Here is a 20,424-nt window from a genome sequence, read left to right on the forward strand (position 1 = left end):
TGATATGGCATAACAGCATCTGGTTTGTTTACCAGTCCTGAAAAATTAGTAAATTCGGCGGTAAATTCAACAAGTGGTTGAATTTGAATATTCTTACTCCAGGAGACACTACTGTAGTTAGTTTGTCGATGGTTCGTCGTCACTGCTGTCATCATGGAATCATGTCATGGAAGTACTCCTGATGGTTTGTACGTACCCATGATACTATGAATAACATAGTATATACTCTTAATCATAGTATCATGGACGTACCTACTGGGATTATTGTCAGAATTTTTGTCGTCGTTGGCCACAGGATTTATAATTGTATTAATATTGACATATTCAGAGGGCTCTGTAAGCTCATTCTCATAATCAGAGTTGTCGTCATCTGAATTTGAGATGATTGGTTCATAAAATTCACTGAAAAGATCGACGCGGTTTGACGAAAAAACCGCGAGCCTTGTTAAATTTTGTGTATAATGAGCATGGTTATAGGCAACACAATATACACGTAGATTCACCGTGGAACCGTTGGGTGGGACGTTCAGTAAAACCTTGTTTATTAATGTTTATCGGTAGTTTCACGTTTCACAGCGATACCACTGGGATGAAAAGGGTTAAATAACTTGCTGATTTATTAATAATAAAGGATCATTTTATGTCATGCAGCTTTTCTGAAGTATGTGCTGTATTAATGTTACAATAACTGTGACTACAACTAGTGCTGGAAAATCATTTTCCAGATAACAATATGTATAAACTTAATTCAGATTTGCAATAAGTTTGAAAAGAGGGTTTGCCATATCAACTGTAGACACTTGCAGCAAGTTTAAATCAAACTTGCTAGTTACAATTTTGCTTAAAGTTTGTTTTTATAAAGACTGCAATGTTGATATAACCACATATAACATACTTACTTTGACCTTTGACATAGTAGCTACAGTTTGTCATGGAAAATTTGCTACCAAACTAACAACAGAGGATATTTTGAACACTTGTTTAGGTAGACATTAATTTAACAATGTAGTAAACTTTTAATTATCACATTCAAATTTACTTGTACATAGCTTGAATCAAAAACTTACTGGTATTGAAGTGCAGATTTCAATAAAGATATAATAAACAGAGTGTTGTATTTAAAAAAACTAAAGTGACTAATGATATCAGAAAAATAGTGAATCTTGAAATGTTACAAACATCAAATTTCAAATCTTTATATTGCAAAATAGGTGTATCCCTATTTTTGTATAATTCAAATCATCCATCTAAGAGATAAGTACGCATTTGCAGACTTTTGGTTCACTTTATAAATGGAATTATCATATTGCTTATCTGAACCAGTTCTGGTATTTGTTATCTCGAATATTTGTTCTGAACATTTTCTTAGTCTCATATTTAATATGCTCACTAGAACTTTGTATAAAGTATTTAAAAGGATAATTGTTCTATAATTCCTTTGTTCCATCCATCTGGTAATATATTCTGAGCTCATATTTGCTAAATATTACACAATAGTTGCTAAATTTAACAATTTTATTTTACATAAAAGTTCTATACATATTTACAAAAATATTTTATTTCAAAAGGAGATAACCACCTCTGGCAACCACCCATATTATTCTGAATTATATACTTCATGGTGTATTCATTTTGATTGTTTTCCTCCTCCCATTTTTCACGCCTCTTCATTTCGTCTAGAATATCTTGAGAAACAGGAATTGCTTTGAATGGCAACTTATTTGCTACGTCCTGTAGGAAATTCTTTACTTCAGCATATTCACATTTTCCTCCTAATTCCAAAATTATTCTACCTGAAACAAATCATTAGCACATTTACTCAATATACTAGAGAAATCAGCATATTTTAGATAATTAAATGACTGGAAAGAAGCCATAGACAATCAAATAGTAAAAAAGCCGAGTATATATTAACAAAAACCTACCTGCTCTTACTGGAGTAACATAATGATCTATAGCACCCTTTCCACCACCCATTCGTACCCCTAAACCTTGTTTTGTGACTGGCTGCCAAGGCGCATCCACTCTCCATAGAGCAAACATCCTATTGTTATCCATTTTCCTACCAATTGTCATACGCATCATTTCGAAGTGACCCCACTTTAAACGACCACCTCCTGTTGCCTGGAAAATAATTTTACAGTTATTTTTATGTCAAGCAATATATTAGTATGAAAACTACCATAATTCCATATTGCTTGTGCAACAAGAAATTGTGTACTTTTTCTGGACCACGCATTAGCTTTAATCTCTTCTGCATTTTGGGCGGTCGTATCGATGGAGGCAACTGTGGGACTTTATCTATAAACTTCAATCTGGGTTTTTCTGGTAGCTGAATGTCTAGAAAGAAAAATATAATTTATATTACCTGTATCAAAAAGTACCTTTCGGTTAATCTATACTTACGGTCAAAGTTGGGGGGTGATGGAAAGTGTTTAAATCCACTAGACTGAACAAATAGTATCCTTACAGCTAAAAATAAAAAATGTAATAATGTTAAGCAATAAATAAATGTTTTATCTTACGTCTTAGTAGTTGTAGTTCGCGCAACATTTTGATTATTTTACTACAAAAAGTTTCGTAAAGATTTTAATATTCTTAAATAAATACGAAATTCTAGTTATATACTTTCGGACTTTTGTTAGGCTAATTTCTTCTTCTTTCTACTTACTATTTACGTCAAAAATGAAATCTTCTCTCATTGAGGTTAACCTAACCTAACACTTTTGTAGATGTAGATGTCAATATTATCAAATTTTTGGCGGTAGTATGGAAACAATTACGCGATGTAATAAATAATATGAAATTTAAACTATGAAAGACATCAAAGATTATTTTTCAAGCCCACAAAAGAAAACAGACGTAAACTCTGAAGACTCAGTGGTACCAGTTATAGAAGTAGAGCCAGAGTCTGATAAAAATGGGGATACAAGTAAAAAGAAACGTAGGAAAAAAAAGAAACGTAAAGTCTCCGATCCAGCAGTTCGAGACGTAACGCAGTTATTATCGGAAAACTTAAAGTTTTCTCCGAATACTAGTGGACACACAAAGAGGTCTTCTGCAAATGGGAGCTTTATAAAATCCGTAGTCCAGGAAAATGCAAACAGCTCGGATTCTCCTATGAAAATGAAAGAAAATAAACCAGATAATTGTAGAAATGGGTTAATTAAAGAGAGTAAATTGAAGAATATTAAAACTGCTTCGGCTGTGGAATTGAATTTAGAAGTAAATAGTAATGGAAATAAAACTCTAGAAGCAGATGTACAAGAAATATCTGAAGTAAATAGTGCACAGAAGAACAGTAAAGTTAACGCTTTTCAATTTTTGATGGATAGAAGGTATTTTATTTATATTGTAACGTAAACTATCATTTATAATGTAACTTAATGTGTTTGTTTATTTATATCTGTCAATTTCACTTGTTTTTACTCTCTCAAGGTAACATTTATTATTCATTCTCATGTTCTCTTATAAACTTTGTTGTTTAATTCCTCTCTTTTTCCATAAAGTGACCTAATGAATTTCATTTATAAGCCATTTTGTGTACATCTACAGTTGATTGAGTGTTGTCTGTTAAAGATTACTGGCTCATTTTTAATTTTTTTCACATTTTAGAAATACTTAAATGCTTGATGGAAATTGTTAATAATTATGAAAACTGGCAGTAAATGTTCTCATGGAGGTTTCTGCTTATCAGTTTTAGTTAAATTACATTAGCTTGATTCAAAAATCCTTCATAATAACCTCTCCTATATGTTAGTGTTTGGATTTAATAGTTTTATGGTCATATATTTTGTTTTTTACTGGACTTTTCTCTATTCATCTGGCATTTTGCAGGTTTAACTTTTTTCTTTCTTACTGATTCATATTAAAATTCCCAGTTGATTTGTTAAATAACACAAATTGAATTATATATTTTGTTTTTGTTTAGGAACAAAAGTATAGGAATGAACTCACCAGGCAAAGAACTAAGTAAAGATTCTGTGGTAGAAGAGCAAGAAAACAAAGAAAAATTAGCTGCACGAAGAGATTTGTTTATGAATTGGTCAGAACAAAAAGGTGGCGCAAAAAGAAAGAGACTAGAAGAAGAAAAAGATGAAATTATTGAGAAAAAGCTGAGAGTCAGAGCAAAGAGGTTAAAGAAACTTTTGAAAGTTGAGGGTGAGGAACTCGAGACAACAGAAAAAGTCCCTAAAAGGAAAAGAGTAGCTAAAATAGAAAGCAGTAGTGAGGATTCTGATTTTGAAGTGGTGAAGGTTAAACAAGATATAAGTGAAGATCAATCTTCAAAAAAAGAAAAAAATCGTACTAATAAACAATTAAAAGAGGATAAAACCGTGGAAATGAAGAAAAAAAGAGGAAGGCCTAAGAAGAATAAAGAAGATAAAAATTTACCAAAGGATGTCAATGGTGAAACAAATAAAACAAAAAAACATATTAAACATTGTAAAGTAGAAGATAAGAGCATCGAGGAAAGTTCTAAGAATAATTATACAAAAGAAGAGAATAAAGACGACCAAAAAGAAAAAAATACAGCTAATTTAAAAAATGAAATAAACAACAGGTTTAAAAAAGCTGTCAAAAATATAGCTGGTAGCATGTTAGCATTTATAACTACTGACAAATGCAAAGAAGTTGATGTAGAGGCTGAAATCATTGATGAAACTGTTGAAAAGAAAACAAATAAAACAAATCCAGAGGAAAATATTACTAGAAAAAAAAGTAAATATAGGAAAAAATCAAAACGGAAAACAAATGATTCCAATTTAAAAGTTGTGGCTTTGGATGATTCAAGCAGAGACACAATTATTTCTACAAAAGATGCAAAAGAGACAGATCTTTTGGTGGATAAATCAAGTACGGATGCTATAGTCACATCTACAAGGCGATCAAGTAGACTGAAAATAATTGACGACAAAAATGAAGATGAAAAGTCAACTAGAAATAGCAAAGTGATAGATTATGCTGAAAATTGTACTTCTGAAGGTAAGATTACATAGTATTTTTACTTTTTTATATTCCATTGTTTTATTTTTTATAATTTTGTCATAGATATTTTATACTGGAAACATCTTAGTGTCTGGTAGATATATTTATTATGAAATGTGTGGGTATTCTAGTAGTAATCTAGATTAAAACAGATAATTTTGTTATTTTTTTGATGTATTTCTTATAGCATTCATTCAATGCACTTGATAAAATGATGTTCCTACTTTGTTATCATTTTCAAAAAGCAGTTTGGCTCCAACTATGCAATATAGTATGATGTTTTCTGGCATATATGCTGAATGATCAATCAATTTGTATCCCAATTAGTGTAATTTTGTCTGTGTAACGACCACCTTTTGATAGATTGAAATGTTTTGATGGAAAAGGCAAAACAGGAGTTTTTCTCAGACTAGAAGCAAAATAGTTCAACAGCACTGCATAGTATATGGCAGTAATTGATGTCCGTTAATTCTTTTGCATTTCATTTATAAGAATAATACTCATTTTTGAAGGGATGTATTTTTTTAAGAATCAGATGCAGTTGAAATTGTGGCTTTGAGTTCTGACGAGAAGAAACAAAATGCGCTGAAGAAGAATGTAAAACTTGCTCCCATATTCTCCAAAGCTGTACCCAAACCTAAGGAAGATCCAGCAGTTGTTGAAGCTAGGAAACAATTTTTGTTGAGCGGATTACCATCTGCACTGAAGAAAACAATTGAAAAACAAAATAGGTAAGTTTGAATAAGTTATTAGGTTGCATTATGTTGTTATTCAGATTGACTTACGAGGGTAAGATGAAAAATTCTCAGCTTCATCTATTAGTGGCTCAAATGAAATTATTTTCTTATCATCATAATATTATTTGTATAAACATAAAATGATACAAAGTTAATAAAAGTATATATTGTAAGTTTGAAGCTTCATTAATACTAATAAAGCAATGTACAGCTTTTTTTAATGATGCTGGTCTATATAGGCTGATTTTTTAAATTGGTGTTAATAATTTCAGCATCATTGAACAACAGAACACCTTTCCAATAACCCAGCACATTCAACAAAGATGTGATAGTTCTTTTTGGACTTTGCCTCATTCTGAATTGCAGTTACTCGAAGTGTCACCTTTAGCAGTAGACTACAACATCAGGTGTGAGCAACTCACAAAAAGCAATGTCATAAGAAGTATAAACATTGATACTGAAGTGAAAAAAGTAGATAAATTGAAGGTGCTGCTCAATAAAATCAAGGCAGAAAATCCAAACTATCCAGTATACAAATCATTTAGACAGATTCACGAAAAAAGTGGACGGAAACTGGATATAACAGAAGACGCCACCAAAACTCCCGAAAGGAAGCGAAAACGGAACAAAAAGAAGAAAGAAAGGGAAGTAAATCAAACTGTAGAAGTTTTGGATCAGAAAACTGACACAGAGTCTGTTGAGTACAGCATGTGGACAGAAAAATACAAGCCTAAATGTTCCAGTGACATCATTGGAAATACGCTGGCAATCAAAAGCTTGAAAAAGTGGCTGGAAGATTGGAAGCAATTTAGGTAAGCAATTTTTTTTTAATTTTCATTTAGCAGTATGTCTACCTTAGTATTACATGTTCTAAAGGATCCAGATCTTATTTTCCCCCATTTATGAAAGAAGAATGAAGCTTTTAGTATTATGTTAATGTTTCAAAATGAAGAATAATAATTATAAACCATTTATCAGAGAATTTTTAGGGCAGCACAAAATTTTTCCTTGATCACTTTTTCAAATTAGTTTCCTTGACCATTTCGTAGCCCAGAGATCAGTCTAATTGACTATTATGTTTAAAAACCTACAAAAGAAAAATCCAGGAAGTTACTGATATTATTACAAACGATGCAAGTACTCTATTTTTAGTACAAAAAAATCATTGCTCATACAACTAAAAGGTCATAAAGTGCATTCAGGAGTGGTCATTAGTTTAACTCGTATCTATATCTGTATTTATGAACTAAACATTTCATTTGTGTCTTTTTAGTCAAGAAATAAATTCGAGAAAGAGACGGCGCAGCTCTACCAGCGAATCAGAGTTTGAGAAAACTGATTGTGACAGTAGAGAGAGTTCCACTTTACCTGGAAAAATAATCGTTCTAGCAGGACCATGCGGAAGCGGGAAAACTACAGCTGTGTATGCTCTCTGCAATGAATTAGGATTCAATGTCATCGAACTCAATGCATCTAGCAAGAGAACAGGTAAATACTTTCATTTTATTTTGTCATCATTTAGTTTTTGCAAGTTTTTGAAAAATTAACATGGTTCTTCTCATTACTGTAATTTCTTTTTATTTTGACCAACTACTACTATATTTGTAGTTATTTTTGGCATGTTTTTGATTAAAAATTTCTATTGTAATGAAAAACTATTTTCATTACAAATTTTATAAAATACACTTCCATAAATGATATTTAATATTCGTTTGATGAAAATCTTTTGCCACATAAATTTTTGGACTTAATCAAAGCTAGAAGTCGGAGGGAGCAAAATCTGGCTAATAGGGTGGATATTTCACCTATTTGTAGTTAAATTCACTTATTTTCGCGGTGGTTTGTTGAGATGTGTGAGATTATTTTTTGTTTCAATGAAAAATTATTTTTTCTACAGTAAACTAAAGTCTTCACTTGCGAATTTTTACATCTAGCCGCCCCAAAAGCTATGAGAAATAATTTTTGCTTCTGTAAACCAAGTCTTCCATTAAATTTTTACATACAGCTGGTCTATGAGGTTACAATAATAATCCTTGCTTATGATTTTTACAGTTGGGAGGTAATCTATGATCAAAATTGGTTTTGTATCTCAGGAAACTGGTGTTAACACTTTCCTGACCGATTTCTGGGCCCTAGCTCGTTTCGGAATCGAAATACCGGCTTCACAACACTCCTTGTTTTGGTCTAGGATTACTTTGGTAGACTCATCTCATCCATGGGACTCTATGCGTCTACAAAAATATTCGAGATAGTTTAACTAATATCTCCAGAAATTTGCTGCTGGCACTGTGTGCATAACTCACTGGCAGAGAATGTTCTAAAACCTGACATTCCAATAGTTCTGGAGCTTGTTTGCTGCAATACATTTTAAGAAACATGGCATAGTTTTTACAAATTGTTGAAAAAGTTACATTTGTTTTTTCTTCCTCTAATTTCTTTTATTTAAGTTAACTACTACTTTTTATATTCTTATGTAGTTATTTTTGTCATATTTTGGTCTAAAAACTTTTCTAATAAGTTTTTTCTTTAAATATTTTATTAAAATATGCTTCCCTAACTGCTATTACCTGTTCGTTCGATGAAAATCGTTTCTCACGTATGAATTTTGATATGTAAGCAAAGTCTGAAGTCGAGGGGAGCTAAATCTGGCAAATAGGGTGAATATTCCACCTCTCCTCTATATTTTCTACTTCGTTAACCTTACCAAAAGGTTATAATAATAATATATGTTCATTGTTTTGTTAGTTTGGAGATAATCTATGATCAAAATTAAATTTGCATCTCAAGGAAACTGACGCTAATACTTTCTTGGCCGATTTCTAGTCCCTAGTTTGCTTTGGAACCAAGGTACTGGGTTCATAGGACTCCTTAGGCTCTTGTTTTGATTTAGAATCATGTTATACGACCCAAACCGTATTCCTCGTGACGAAATGACGCATAACTCTTTCATTATTTGTAAAATCATCCAAATTTTCTTCTTAAAGTCATATTCGTCTATTTTTCTGTTACATTGTTAGAGAATGTGGCTCCAGTTATTCACATAGCTTTGTAAAACCCGAACCTTCAGTAAAAATATTTTTCACACGGCCTAACAAGACACCAGTAGCTTCTATTAAATCTCTCAGGCAATGGAAGATCTTCTCAAACCATATCCTGTATTTTCGCTACGGTTGACGCTTTTCTAATTGAAGATGAAGATTCGTTATACCCTTTTAACACCAGTTCATTAATTTGTTTTGGTGCTAAATGTTCCAAAATTACAAATTTTATTAGAGATAGTGCAAACACTTCTGACCACTGCGCAGTAGACGAAATTTAGTTTAGTCCCCACTTCCATGCGAAACGCACTGTACTACGCAACGTGAAAGGTAGAACGTTTCAGTTTGGTTAGTATAATTCCACTTACAATAGAACATTTCTGCTTTTAAGTGAATTTTGACTCCGCCTTCGCGCAGCTCCATGGTCAGGAGTGTTTGCACTATCTTTACTGCACTATAATTTTTTCCATCATAAAAAAAATGTATGACGTGATCAACTTTAAAGAGACTTCATAAAACAGCAAACTTTATAGTGCCATCTTTTATCGTACAACAGATTCATTTGTTAACTTAGTTGTCAAGAAATCTTCCTATTATTAAAATAATGTGTGTGGTCAATTTTATATTAGGCAAGCGTCTACTACAAGAAATTCAAGAGGCCACGCAGTCCCACCAAGTGCGAAACAAAGAATCGCAGTCGTTCCAAACATTCTTCAAGTCAAACTCCCAGACGGAAAAACCCGAAAATCCCGAAAATTCATCGAAGAAAATGTGCGTCCTTCTCGTAGAAGATATCGACGTCGTTTTCGAGCAGGACGACGGCTTCATCAGCGCTCTGTTACAGTTGTCGACCACGAGTAAGAGACCTATTATAGCGACCACCACCGACTATACTTCTTTCATTGTGCAGAAGTTCTTAGGGACGTACGAGTACATCGAGTTCGTGCCTTTATCTTCGTTCTTGCTGTCGACGTGGCTTCAAATCGTTTTTTTGGTGGAAGGGTTGTACGTTTCACAAGACGAAATAGGTAAGTTAATCGTATTTTAATGAAATTATGTGTTTAATTACCTATTCTCTCATAAATTGACATATCTTACACTGTTGTGCAGTAAAGTTTTTAATCAGACCTACTTTTTATATTTTTTTCTTGTCTGTTTTGACAAATTTTTCTTAGTATACTTAATTTCTTCGTGTGAGTTTGTAACTGTCAGTCACAAAAGCTACAAATTGGAGATTTTACACTTACAAGTCTTGAACCGTACAAAATTTTAAATTGTTTTAATGTAATGGGTTTAGTTTTCGATAGATGGCGTGCAAAACGAGTTGCTCTCGCTTTTGGTATTTGTTAAAATATTGCTTAAGCGACACCGAAATCAAAGCCGAACTGTGTGTTTGATAATGCACGTTCGGGTGCCCTAGAAATCGTCACTAAAGATGGGAACCACTGGGAACAGTCAAAGCAGCGAAGAAAAAGCGGCGAAAGCCTCCTTCGGTTGGTCTTTTGATCTCTTGATCGCCTGCAAAGCTCATTCTGACAGTTTTTTTAGGAAGGGTACAGCAATAACTAGCTTGTACGACACAGCTCAATTGGATCGTTTCTCAAATCCAACATAAAAAAGACATAGGTACACTGTAAAAAATAATTTATTTTTTGGAGTTGTGGTCTTTTCCAAACAAACACTGATGATTTTATGATTAATAATAGAAAACTCCAATATTATTAAGGAAAAAATTTATTAGGTGGCAAAAAACATGTTGAAGCTTAAGAAATAGTCTTTTAGTAATCTTCTTCCGGTGGTTCATCACTATTAGTGGTAGGCCATAAAATCAGCTCATTATAAAAAAACTTTTTTTCTTCTGGCACATATTGTGCAAGTTTTTGGCCTGCACAATCGTCTGAAAATATATGGACCTCTTTTACATTTTCAGAAACCTCATTTTCAAAATAATTTTTCAGGAAGGTGCACACTTCATTGGGTCCTTTGTGGGCCTCGCCCTCATGGTAGGAAAAAAAATTAGCTTCTCCTGTTTTTAAGTTGTGTATACTGAATTCAAAAACCCATAACTGCCGATCGGATCCATGTAGATTCCTAGTATCTCGTCCGTCTCTGAAGAAAGTTTTTTAATCTGCTCTAGTTTTTTATAAAATTTCTTAGCCCTATTTTTGTGAACTAATAGTTCTGCAACAGCAACTCGTTTTGCAATGTCGTTGAGAGTGGTACTTTTAACTTTCTGGCCAAGTTCTTCATAAGCAGAACATACATCAACTTGAGGACGACCAAAAGAGTATGTAAAATTTTCATGAAAATACTTCAAATAAAAACTGTATTTCACTTTAGATTCCGGAAATTTTTCGATAAACATTTTATGCATTTGTTTGACATCCAAAGTAGCAGGTAAATACTTTTTTAATATATTAGCATAATGGACTTCCTTTACATCAAACGATTGTATGTGCTCACGTATTTGAAAGCACAGTTCATCTGGTATTAAATTATGCCTAGATTTAACAGATTTACCTCTATTATCTCTTGGAGTGGATCCAGTCACTAGTATGTGGCATAATCTTCTGACATGCTTTTCGCCAACATCATATAAACTTAAGAAAGCTTTCTTACATACTTGCTTATGTACTCCTTTTAAACAAACATGAAACAAAAAATTATTGGGTCTCTCAATACGTTTAATAGCATTCTGAGATTTTCTCATTCTCTTAATGGGAGTTACTTCGATCATATTTTGTAAGTATGAGTCTTGTGAGTTTTTATCATCAAAGTCATGTAACGACGTAAACAACGCATTCTTGTCCATTTCCGAAAAATGTTCACAACACTTCTTGCGACAAGTACAGTCGATTCCAGTTTTTCGCGCCATAACTTGTTTTCCCACGTGATTAATATGGGCTTGGCCCTTAACTTTAGCCTTCCTAATAACTTCACTTTTATACAGGGCCCGATTAATAATACCTTTCTTTTCCTTTGTGTATTTTCAATAATAACACTGGTTTCACTATCAAAGCTACTCATTTTTGTATAAACAAAATCACGTGTAATAAAGCTTAAAGGATATTCTGAACAAAATGGCGAAGTTAACTCATTTTGTGAAATTAATGGAGATGTGGCCTTTTCGAAATAACCGATTCAATTAGAGATTCGAATTTATCGACCGTCCATCGTATCCGTCAGATTTCACCTCCTTAAAATGAATAAAATCTAATACTATAAAAAACTGTATATATATATATATATATATATACAGACAAAACTTGTTTTGTCTGTATATATATATATATATATATATATATATATATATATATATATATATATATATATACTAATTTTATATATTTTACAATACTTTTTAGGTAGTTTGTTGGAATACTACAAAGGAGACGTCAGAAAAACGCTGCTACAGTTCCAATTTTGGGTCCAATCCGGAGGCCAACTACAACGAAATCGTTCCCTGATCAAGTTGGAATATAAAAAAACTCCTACTGACGAACAGCTGGCTGAAGACGAAAAATCTGTCGATGGGGAGATTTGTACAGAAGACGACGTTTTTGAACACAGACAATGTTTAGGAAGTTTTGAGATATTAGAGCGTGATGAATTGTTTAGAGTTCCGTTTTATTTGAATTTGGGACTATTGTGGTGGAATTTGCCGAGTATTTTGAATATACCAGATGTTTCTGGGCAAAGAATTTGCTCTGCACAAAACGGAGATCTTGCAAAAGAAGAATCGAGCGATGATTTGAAACAAAAAACTTTAAAACAAATCAAATCAATTGGAAAAGTGTACGATGCGTTGTCTCACGTCGATATAAAATTTAGGAAAAATAATTTAGTCAGTTCCGAACCTTTAAAAAGATTTGGTGTTCACATTAAAGACAGTTTAGAATTGTCAGAGGCTCTAAATAGGTATAATGACTTGGAGTTTGTGCACGAACTAACACATTCTTTTGTAAATGGATGTATCAGTCATTGTGAGACCGTTAATAGCAAAAGTTGTGGACTGAACGTGACGATGCCGGATAAAATCGAAAGAAGGTAAGTTATAGGTTATGTTAGGTTAAGTTAAAAAGTTAGTAACGTAAAAAAGGATGGGTTAATACTCTCTAAACTAAAAATTTGAACTTGCTCGAGTTTTTATGATATTTCTTCTTTTTTAGATGGCGAACAAAAATTGATAAATGCGAAGACGCCTTCAACGAAGCGTTACCAATGACGACTGAACGAAAGGCTGCAGCCCTGGACTACATGCCCGCTTTGCGGAACATTACGAGGTCCGAGTTTTTGCGGGCCGCGAACAATACAAAAAGAGGAAACCGTTTTAGGTACTACTTAAGAGATATAGGGATAAAATATAATGACGATTTAGTTAAAAACGCGTGCGAAATACTAAACAGTATGGAATAGACTTTTTACATATAATAAAATTATTTATTAAGAAAAAATTGTGTTGGCAATACTTTGTAAATAAAAATCATTTTTATTAATGTTTTTTTTTTATATCCTGTGTAGGAACCAGTTTCAAATGACACACTTTGGACCTTGTTATCATCCACAATTTGCGATATAAAGGCGCTTCTACAATTTCCAATTACTCTTAGAGGAGTAGGTTTGCAAGTAGATGACCCAATTTCATCCTATAGCGAAAGTGACATCACACATCCCTGATAGACTGGAAAAAACCACGTGACCAATATTTCGGCTCACTGGAATTGTAATGTTGGCAAAAATGAAGAATTTTTAGTATTAGTGATTGAAGAATTCGAATTCGTTACGAATTCAGGGGGAACTGTCCGAACCTTTTAAAACAAAAAACGGGCTGCGGCAGGGAGACCCTCTCTCATGTATAATCTTTAATCTAGCTCTGGATAAAGTAATAAGAATGTCACAAAAATTACAACCACTGGTTCAATATATAATAAATCGTGCAAATCCTGGCCTATGCTGATGATATCGATATTGTTGGGAGAACGGAAAACGCTGTAGTGAATGAAGCGTGAGTGATAGATGCGCTTGTAAAACCGGTGTTTTGTGTTAAACCGTTTTTTCTCTCAATTAATACTCTGTATCTTTATTACTGCCTCCTAGCACTGTAAAGCTAAAGTAGACTTTACACTACATGATTTTATCATGACAATATCATATGAGATTTGTTATGATTCCTCGTTACTATGATGTTTTAAAAAATCGTGTTTACACTGCATGATAAGTTATGACTTATGATATGAGTGACAATGTGTGAGGTTTTATTGATTTTTCTTTTTGTTTATGGTCATAGAGATATTAGACACAGTATAGGTATCAACTATTAGATTTTTAAAAGATTATAATGGAAAATGAATCTTTGATTGCATTGGCTTCCCGACTTTTAATAATAATACGCCGGCAACAAATGCGAACAGCGTACAGCAGTAAGAAGAAAAAGATCAAACGCCTTTGGGGTCGCAGGTGGCTTTTACGAAGAAATCGTGGACAGGGTATATCAAATTTAGTGTTGATATTATACCAAATTAAAAATAATTAATAAAGAAATGTAATGTAAACATAGCAAGGAAATAAAGAAGGAAAAATTAAGGGGTAATTGGCCTAGTAAAGAGTAATAATTATTTAAGTAATTATTACATATTCCAAATTGATTAAAGAACAAATAAATTCATAGCTAGTAAGTAACATATTTAATGTAAACATTTTACATTAAACAAAGATTGAAAACTCGACCCAGTTTAAATGTATTACACGAGTCTCAAATATCAGGCCACCACGGTTGTTTAAATCACGTTTAAAAAAACATAGACCTCCGCTGAAAAATAACACGGGGAATCAGTCAGCAAAAAAACAATAACGCGACCTTGGTACTACGACTGAAAATTGTGAATACGGGTTCATAAAAAACCGAACAAGCGGGACTAGTGGGAAGTTGGCACTCTAGAGCGCCCCACGCAAGAAGTACGGGAGATCGGACGATACGCAGCCAGTGAGCGCGCTATTTAACTCGCCGGGATATTGTGACGAAGAAGTGCCGGTATCTGGAGATTCGAAAGTTCGCGATAGCGCGCCGTTTTGATTTCTTAAAACTGACGGATCTCGAATCCCTGTAGGACTGGAGGCGTATTCATTAGCTAGAGCCTAAATACGCGAAGGGATCTATAATGTAACTAAGATCTATATACTAAATCAAGGTATATCTAATATACGGAATTGTCCGCCCATTAATTCCTTGCTTTGTCTCTTCTCGTCTCCCTTCGCGCCTGATCGAAACATTATTGGTCATAACTGATATTTTGTAGTATACAGTCTATTTAATACATTGTAAACTCGAAATTTGTTTTTTTTTTGTTATTCCCGGCCGTTACAGGTAGAGACTAGAAGGGATATACATTTTCGCTTATGCAGTGCTCCGGCTTCTAACGTAAGTCCATAGCCTCTCACTCTTTGCAGGACCTGAGACCGAGAAGTCCTCAATCCCCTTCCTCCCAAAATCTCCCTACCCTCTTGTAAATCCGCGAGGGCGGAACCAGTCAGTCCAGGCTAGTGGAACCAGTAAGCCTTGCCCCGCTCGCAGGGATAAGTATCCCCTAAGAATTGTAGATGCATTGATAAGGATGTTGAGACAGACGTCTTCTACAATGGTGAGAGCATTTATTAGAGTGGTTTATTAGATTTATTACAGTTTCAATCCTAAATTATTAGAGAAACTACTAAACTAAAATTATGACTAAGAAGACTATAAAACACTAAACTAAGAATAAAATAAAATAAATAAATAATAAAAGAAAAATACGACACAATTTCAATATCAATGCAACACACAAAAAATAAATAAATAAAGAATGTTGTCGGTAAGAGAATGTTGCTGAATTGACATAAGAATAAGCGCCATATTTAAATATGTTGGTGTTACCCCTATTACCGAAAATCATATGATTTTATCATGCGGAATAGGTACCGTCTTATTCACCTGTGACAAGCTATGACGAGCCGCATGACAGTGCTTATGACAAAGCACACAGTGTAAACATGTAAATTTCATTTCATGACCAAATCATATGGCAAATCACATGATAAATCATGTAGTGTAAAGTGTGTATAATGATATAACCAATGTATAACTCTTTTTAGTATTATCAGAATTGCGAGAATTATCAATGCAGAATCAGCTTTTAAGTTCACTATAAATAAATCGAAGGAAAAATACGTTTTAAGTGTTTTATTGCTTCAGTGGTCCTTAATAAATATTTTGAAGAAATTAGGTGTTCAACTACGCCTCTTTAAAATGTGGAAAGTTTGGTAATAAATTTATCCTCTCCACCAGTAGTGACTGAAAAAGTAAATAATCAATGACCGGAGACTTCTAAAAGGTCAAAGGCGGTTTTTTGTCAACTGGGTGGCCGGAAAGTTCACCAAAATGAAGAATTTTGGCTGTAAGTAGCAAAAGAAATAATTTAATAAAAGATTTTTGTTAACTGGATAATCGGAGAGTAGTAGAGAAGAAGTAATGCAAAGAATAGGCAAAAGCAAAGAAATAATCTTCACCGTAAAGAAACGAAAGCTTGAGTACTTCGGACATGTCATGAGGCATACTAAGTACCGGCTGCTACAGTTAATAGTCCAAGGAAGAATCGACAGTAGGAGTGGACCGGGAAGAAGACGACACTCATGGATGCATAACCTGCGACAATGGTTCGGACTAACATCGACCGAACTGTTCAGAGGTGCCGTAAACAAAGTCAAAATAGCCTTGTTAATAGCCAACGTCCGAAACGGATAGGGCAAAGGAAGAAGAAGTAGAGAAGATATGGGAATTTCAGATCAAAGATCGGGACATCTTGATGGTTAGGTATGTGGCGTTGTGGCCGTAGAAGTAGCTTCTGGGGATGTAGGGGGTGATGTACAAGAAAGACTCCCCTAACGTAAGAGGGGTGAGAGTGTTCGTTAAAACGGAAAAGATGAGTAAAACTCTACCAATAGGGCGTTATATAGATATTTGGTAACAAAATATGGCTAGGTGACGTTAGGGCCTCTGTAGATGTACAAGAAAGTCCCTCCTAACGTCAGAAAGTTGGGAGTGTTAGTTAAAATCGAATATAAGAAAATAGCGGTGAAAAGATGATTAAAAAAAGCTACCAGTAGGGCGTTATGTAGATATTTGGTAACAAAATATGGCTAGGTGGCGTTGGGGCCTCTGCAGATGTACAAGAAAGCCTCCCCTCACGCCAGAGGGATGAGAGTGTTTGTAAAATAATTTAGGATTATAGTGGTTGATGAACTAATCATCAATAAGAGGAGACTTCCTGTCAGCAATCGCTTTTCCCTAGTAAATTTTTTATTCTTTATTCCTAGTAAATTTTTTTGTCTTTAAATCATTGGTCAATTATGAAATAATTCAACTGTCTTTTTTCGATTACTTTTATTAAGTAAATAGAAGTATGTACGTATATGTTACGAGCAAAGCCCGAAATTGGACAATCCTAACATTGTACACAAATTATTGTCCACTTCTAGCATTGTACCCCCAAACTGTACAATGTCCGAAATAATCAAAATAATTGTCGACACGCTCATCGGTTCGAATCGATTATTATTGACAAGCGACACACCAAATCAAAAATTGAAAAATCGAATCGAAGAAGAAATTGTTCTACAATAGGGATATTGTTCGTGAAACATTTCAAAGCTTCAAGAGATAGATACTAAATCACTATAATATAGGGAAGATGTTTGTAAAACATCTTAGATTTTCAAGAGATATGTATGATAATTTAAAATAATTTAATTCTACGAATCCAAAAGTCAAAAACGCTGGTTAATTATGGATTTATAACCTCAATTGATGTTTGTTTGTCGTTAATAACAAATGGGGAATAATTGTAAAAATCGATATGAATCGATATCTGATATATTATCTTAAACTTTGGCGCATGACTACTTATTGAAATTCGAACATTGTACAGCAATTCTTTTATACAAAGTCCGACGATTATATATATTTCGGAGATTGTACAGTAAAGGGGTGCAATGCTAGAAGTGGGCAAGATTTTCTGTACAATGCTAGGATTGTCCAATTTCGGACATTGCTCGTAACATATACATAAATTTCAGTCTTACTCCACCATCTAGTGGAGAATTTCTGAAGTTTTGAAAAAGTAAATTGTCTAAATAATTTTCTAATAAAACAATAATTTACTGATTCAATGTACATTAAAATTTTCCTATTAAACATCTTCTCAACCTTTAAATGTTACACTGATTGATAACTAAAACATACATGAAGTAAATTCGAAAGCAATGAATTCTCATCAAGAAACACTTAAAATTACAAACAACTATTTGTTTTACTCAGAAAACAATATCAACGTTTTTTAATAATATTTCAACTTTGAATTTTTTATTATTTAAACGACAAATTTAAATATATGAACTTAGTTTGGCAATTACAGCAGAGATGACGCATGATTAGAAAATAAATTTTGCAAAAATGCATTTTGGGCATTTATTTTACGAATGGATTTATTTAGATGCCAATATTCGTATTTAATTAATTATCCAAAATATAATTTGTTCATATATGTTAATTTCAATTAAGTTTTAATTTTAAACAAAAAAAATCATTTTTAAATTTAAAAACTGATATATATTTTATTTTTTGACCAATAGCAATTTTTATAATATAAAATACATGCTATATATAATAAATAATGCAAGAAATAATTAAAAACACATAAGTACATATTTCTTTATTCTAAAGTAAAAAACAAAACAGGAAATTCACGAAATATACACCATATTTTTGACTTACTTACAAACTTACAGTAGATTTGGATTTTCGGGTAAAATAGGTCAAGACGATTTTTTTCAAGTTTAGTGTGCGCGTTGTCCGTTAGATGTCCACAAATAAGGGGGCAAGAGAATATAAACAATGTTTGAAATTTCTATTATTGTTTCCCGTGATATTTACATGGAATATTGTGAGTATTTTTTTTTTGGGTTTTAAGCAAAATAATCTCAAATCACAATTAGATAAGACATTGTTTTTCTAATATATATTTGTTAATGGTTATATAAAAAAACTGTATAAAAATGGTTCGATCATGCAGTTCATTGGATTATACCACAAGAAATTCCAAGATAGAAAATGTATTTCAGTGAGTATTAAAGCCTAGTAATTTAAACTCTGTCTGCCATCTTCAATATTATCTATTGAAATGACATCCTATCACCCCAAGATTTCTAAATAGCGTCTAGGAATCTTGGGGTGACAGAAACAGTATCTAGAAATCTTGTTGTCACCCTCTAAAAGTTAAAAGGGTAAAAGAATATTCTTGAAAGATATAGAAGAATCGTTTACAATTTATTTTTCTGAACCATTTTGTCTTTTTATTTTAGAAAAGTCTCCTAACCATTTTTGTATTTCTAATAATTATTTCAATAGTTACAACTAGTTGTTGTAATCGTTATAATTTGGCACCTCGAAGCGGCGTCCATTTTAAATTGCTAGAGGTCCTCCCTGTTTGTTTTGTTTGTCCATTTGTTCCAGGAGATTCCTGTAAGTACCCCTTTGTTGCATTTTTGTAGTTGCCCCAATCCAACTCCCTTGCCATCAACTTATCCACGACCCAGCTACTCCAAATAAACCCTGAGTGTCGTTCGCATAAGTATCGTGTATTCTGCTTGCCTTATCTCCACCCCAGTAACTTCAGTCCCAATTTTCAACCCCCCATAGTAATACCCTATGTGATAGGCAAAATATTAGTTACAGAGTTACAGAATGGGTTCTTCTGGTGCTAGGACGTGATCTTCCGCTACCTTAATTATTCTACATATATCCCATTGCTCGCTAGCTGTGAAATTCGCATCTATTGTGTTTTCATTTTCAAGGTAATTTTGATACCTTTCTAGTGTACGTGGCTCTTTCAAGAGTTTTAAATTGTAGCGAGTACTTTTCTTTTTTGAAAAATTTATTAAAATCCTTTGTAAAAGGTATATATTTTTAAAAACCCAAACGGGCTGTTTTAGACAAAACGTTTTCGGAATCCATTATTCCATCATCAGTGTCTAGGAGTACATGAATGTAGCCACTGATGATGGAATAATGGATTCCGAAAACGTTTTGTCTAACACAGCCCGTTTGGGTTTTTAAATATATACCTTTTACAAAGGATTTTAATAAATTTTTTTAATATATGGTATACAGCCAAATACAAGAACGTAGATTCCTTGTGGATTTTCTTTTTTGCGTTTCAAATTCTTGCTTTACCAAGAAATGATCTGAATTTATATTAGCTCCACGATAAATACGTACATTCATTAGATTAGAGAAGTGCATGGTTTCTATTAGCATGTGATCTATTTGATTTTTTGTTGTTCCATCAGACAAAGTTTATGTCACTTTATGGATATTCTTGTGGGGGAAGTAGGTACTTCTAACAACCATGTCCTTGGAAGCTGCAAATCCTATTATTTTATTATTGGTGATATTATTTAATTTCCATTATCATTGGTGATATTATGAGCACCGAATTTTCCAATGTAAGGACTAATTGGGTGGACTGGATCTCCAATTCTGATCTTGATGTCGTTTCTGGGGCATTTGTCGTAGATGGTCTCTACTACGTCTTCGGTTGGGGCATGTACATTTATTAAACTGATTATTT

The 20,424-nt window shown here is 33.2% G+C and overlaps 2 protein-coding genes across 2 annotated transcripts; one reads left to right on the forward strand and one right to left on the reverse strand.

Annotated features, from left to right (window-relative positions):
- Positions 1–1,501: 1,501 nt before the first annotated feature.
- Positions 1,502–2,674, reverse strand: mRpL16 (mitochondrial ribosomal protein L16). Its single transcript, XM_072522042.1, has 5 exons — positions 2,526–2,674; positions 2,407–2,472; positions 2,183–2,340; positions 1,922–2,124; positions 1,502–1,789 (listed from the first exon to the last, which is right to left on the reverse strand). Exons 1-5 carry the CDS (start codon positions 2,551–2,553, stop codon positions 1,534–1,536), a joined length of 711 nt encoding a protein of 236 aa, XP_072378143.1. The 5' UTR covers positions 2,554–2,674; the 3' UTR covers positions 1,502–1,533.
- A 31-nt stretch (positions 2,675–2,705) lies between these two features.
- elg1 (enhanced level of genomic instability 1) lies at positions 2,706–13,260 on the forward strand. The gene is made up of 8 exons (XM_072522041.1): positions 2,706–3,338; positions 3,932–4,986; positions 5,519–5,720; positions 5,999–6,538; positions 7,000–7,214; positions 9,394–9,792; positions 12,130–12,811; positions 12,934–13,260. The coding sequence occupies exons 1-8, from the start codon at positions 2,815–2,817 to the stop codon at positions 13,178–13,180; spliced, it is 3,864 nt and encodes a 1,287-aa protein (XP_072378142.1). The 5' UTR covers positions 2,706–2,814; the 3' UTR covers positions 13,181–13,260.
- Positions 13,261–20,424: the final 7,164 nt, after the last annotated feature.

This window comes from Diabrotica undecimpunctata, chromosome 2 (assembly GCF_040954645.1).
Source record: "Diabrotica undecimpunctata isolate CICGRU chromosome 2, icDiaUnde3, whole genome shotgun sequence".
Lineage (NCBI taxonomy): Eukaryota > Metazoa > Arthropoda > Insecta > Coleoptera > Chrysomelidae > Diabrotica > Diabrotica undecimpunctata.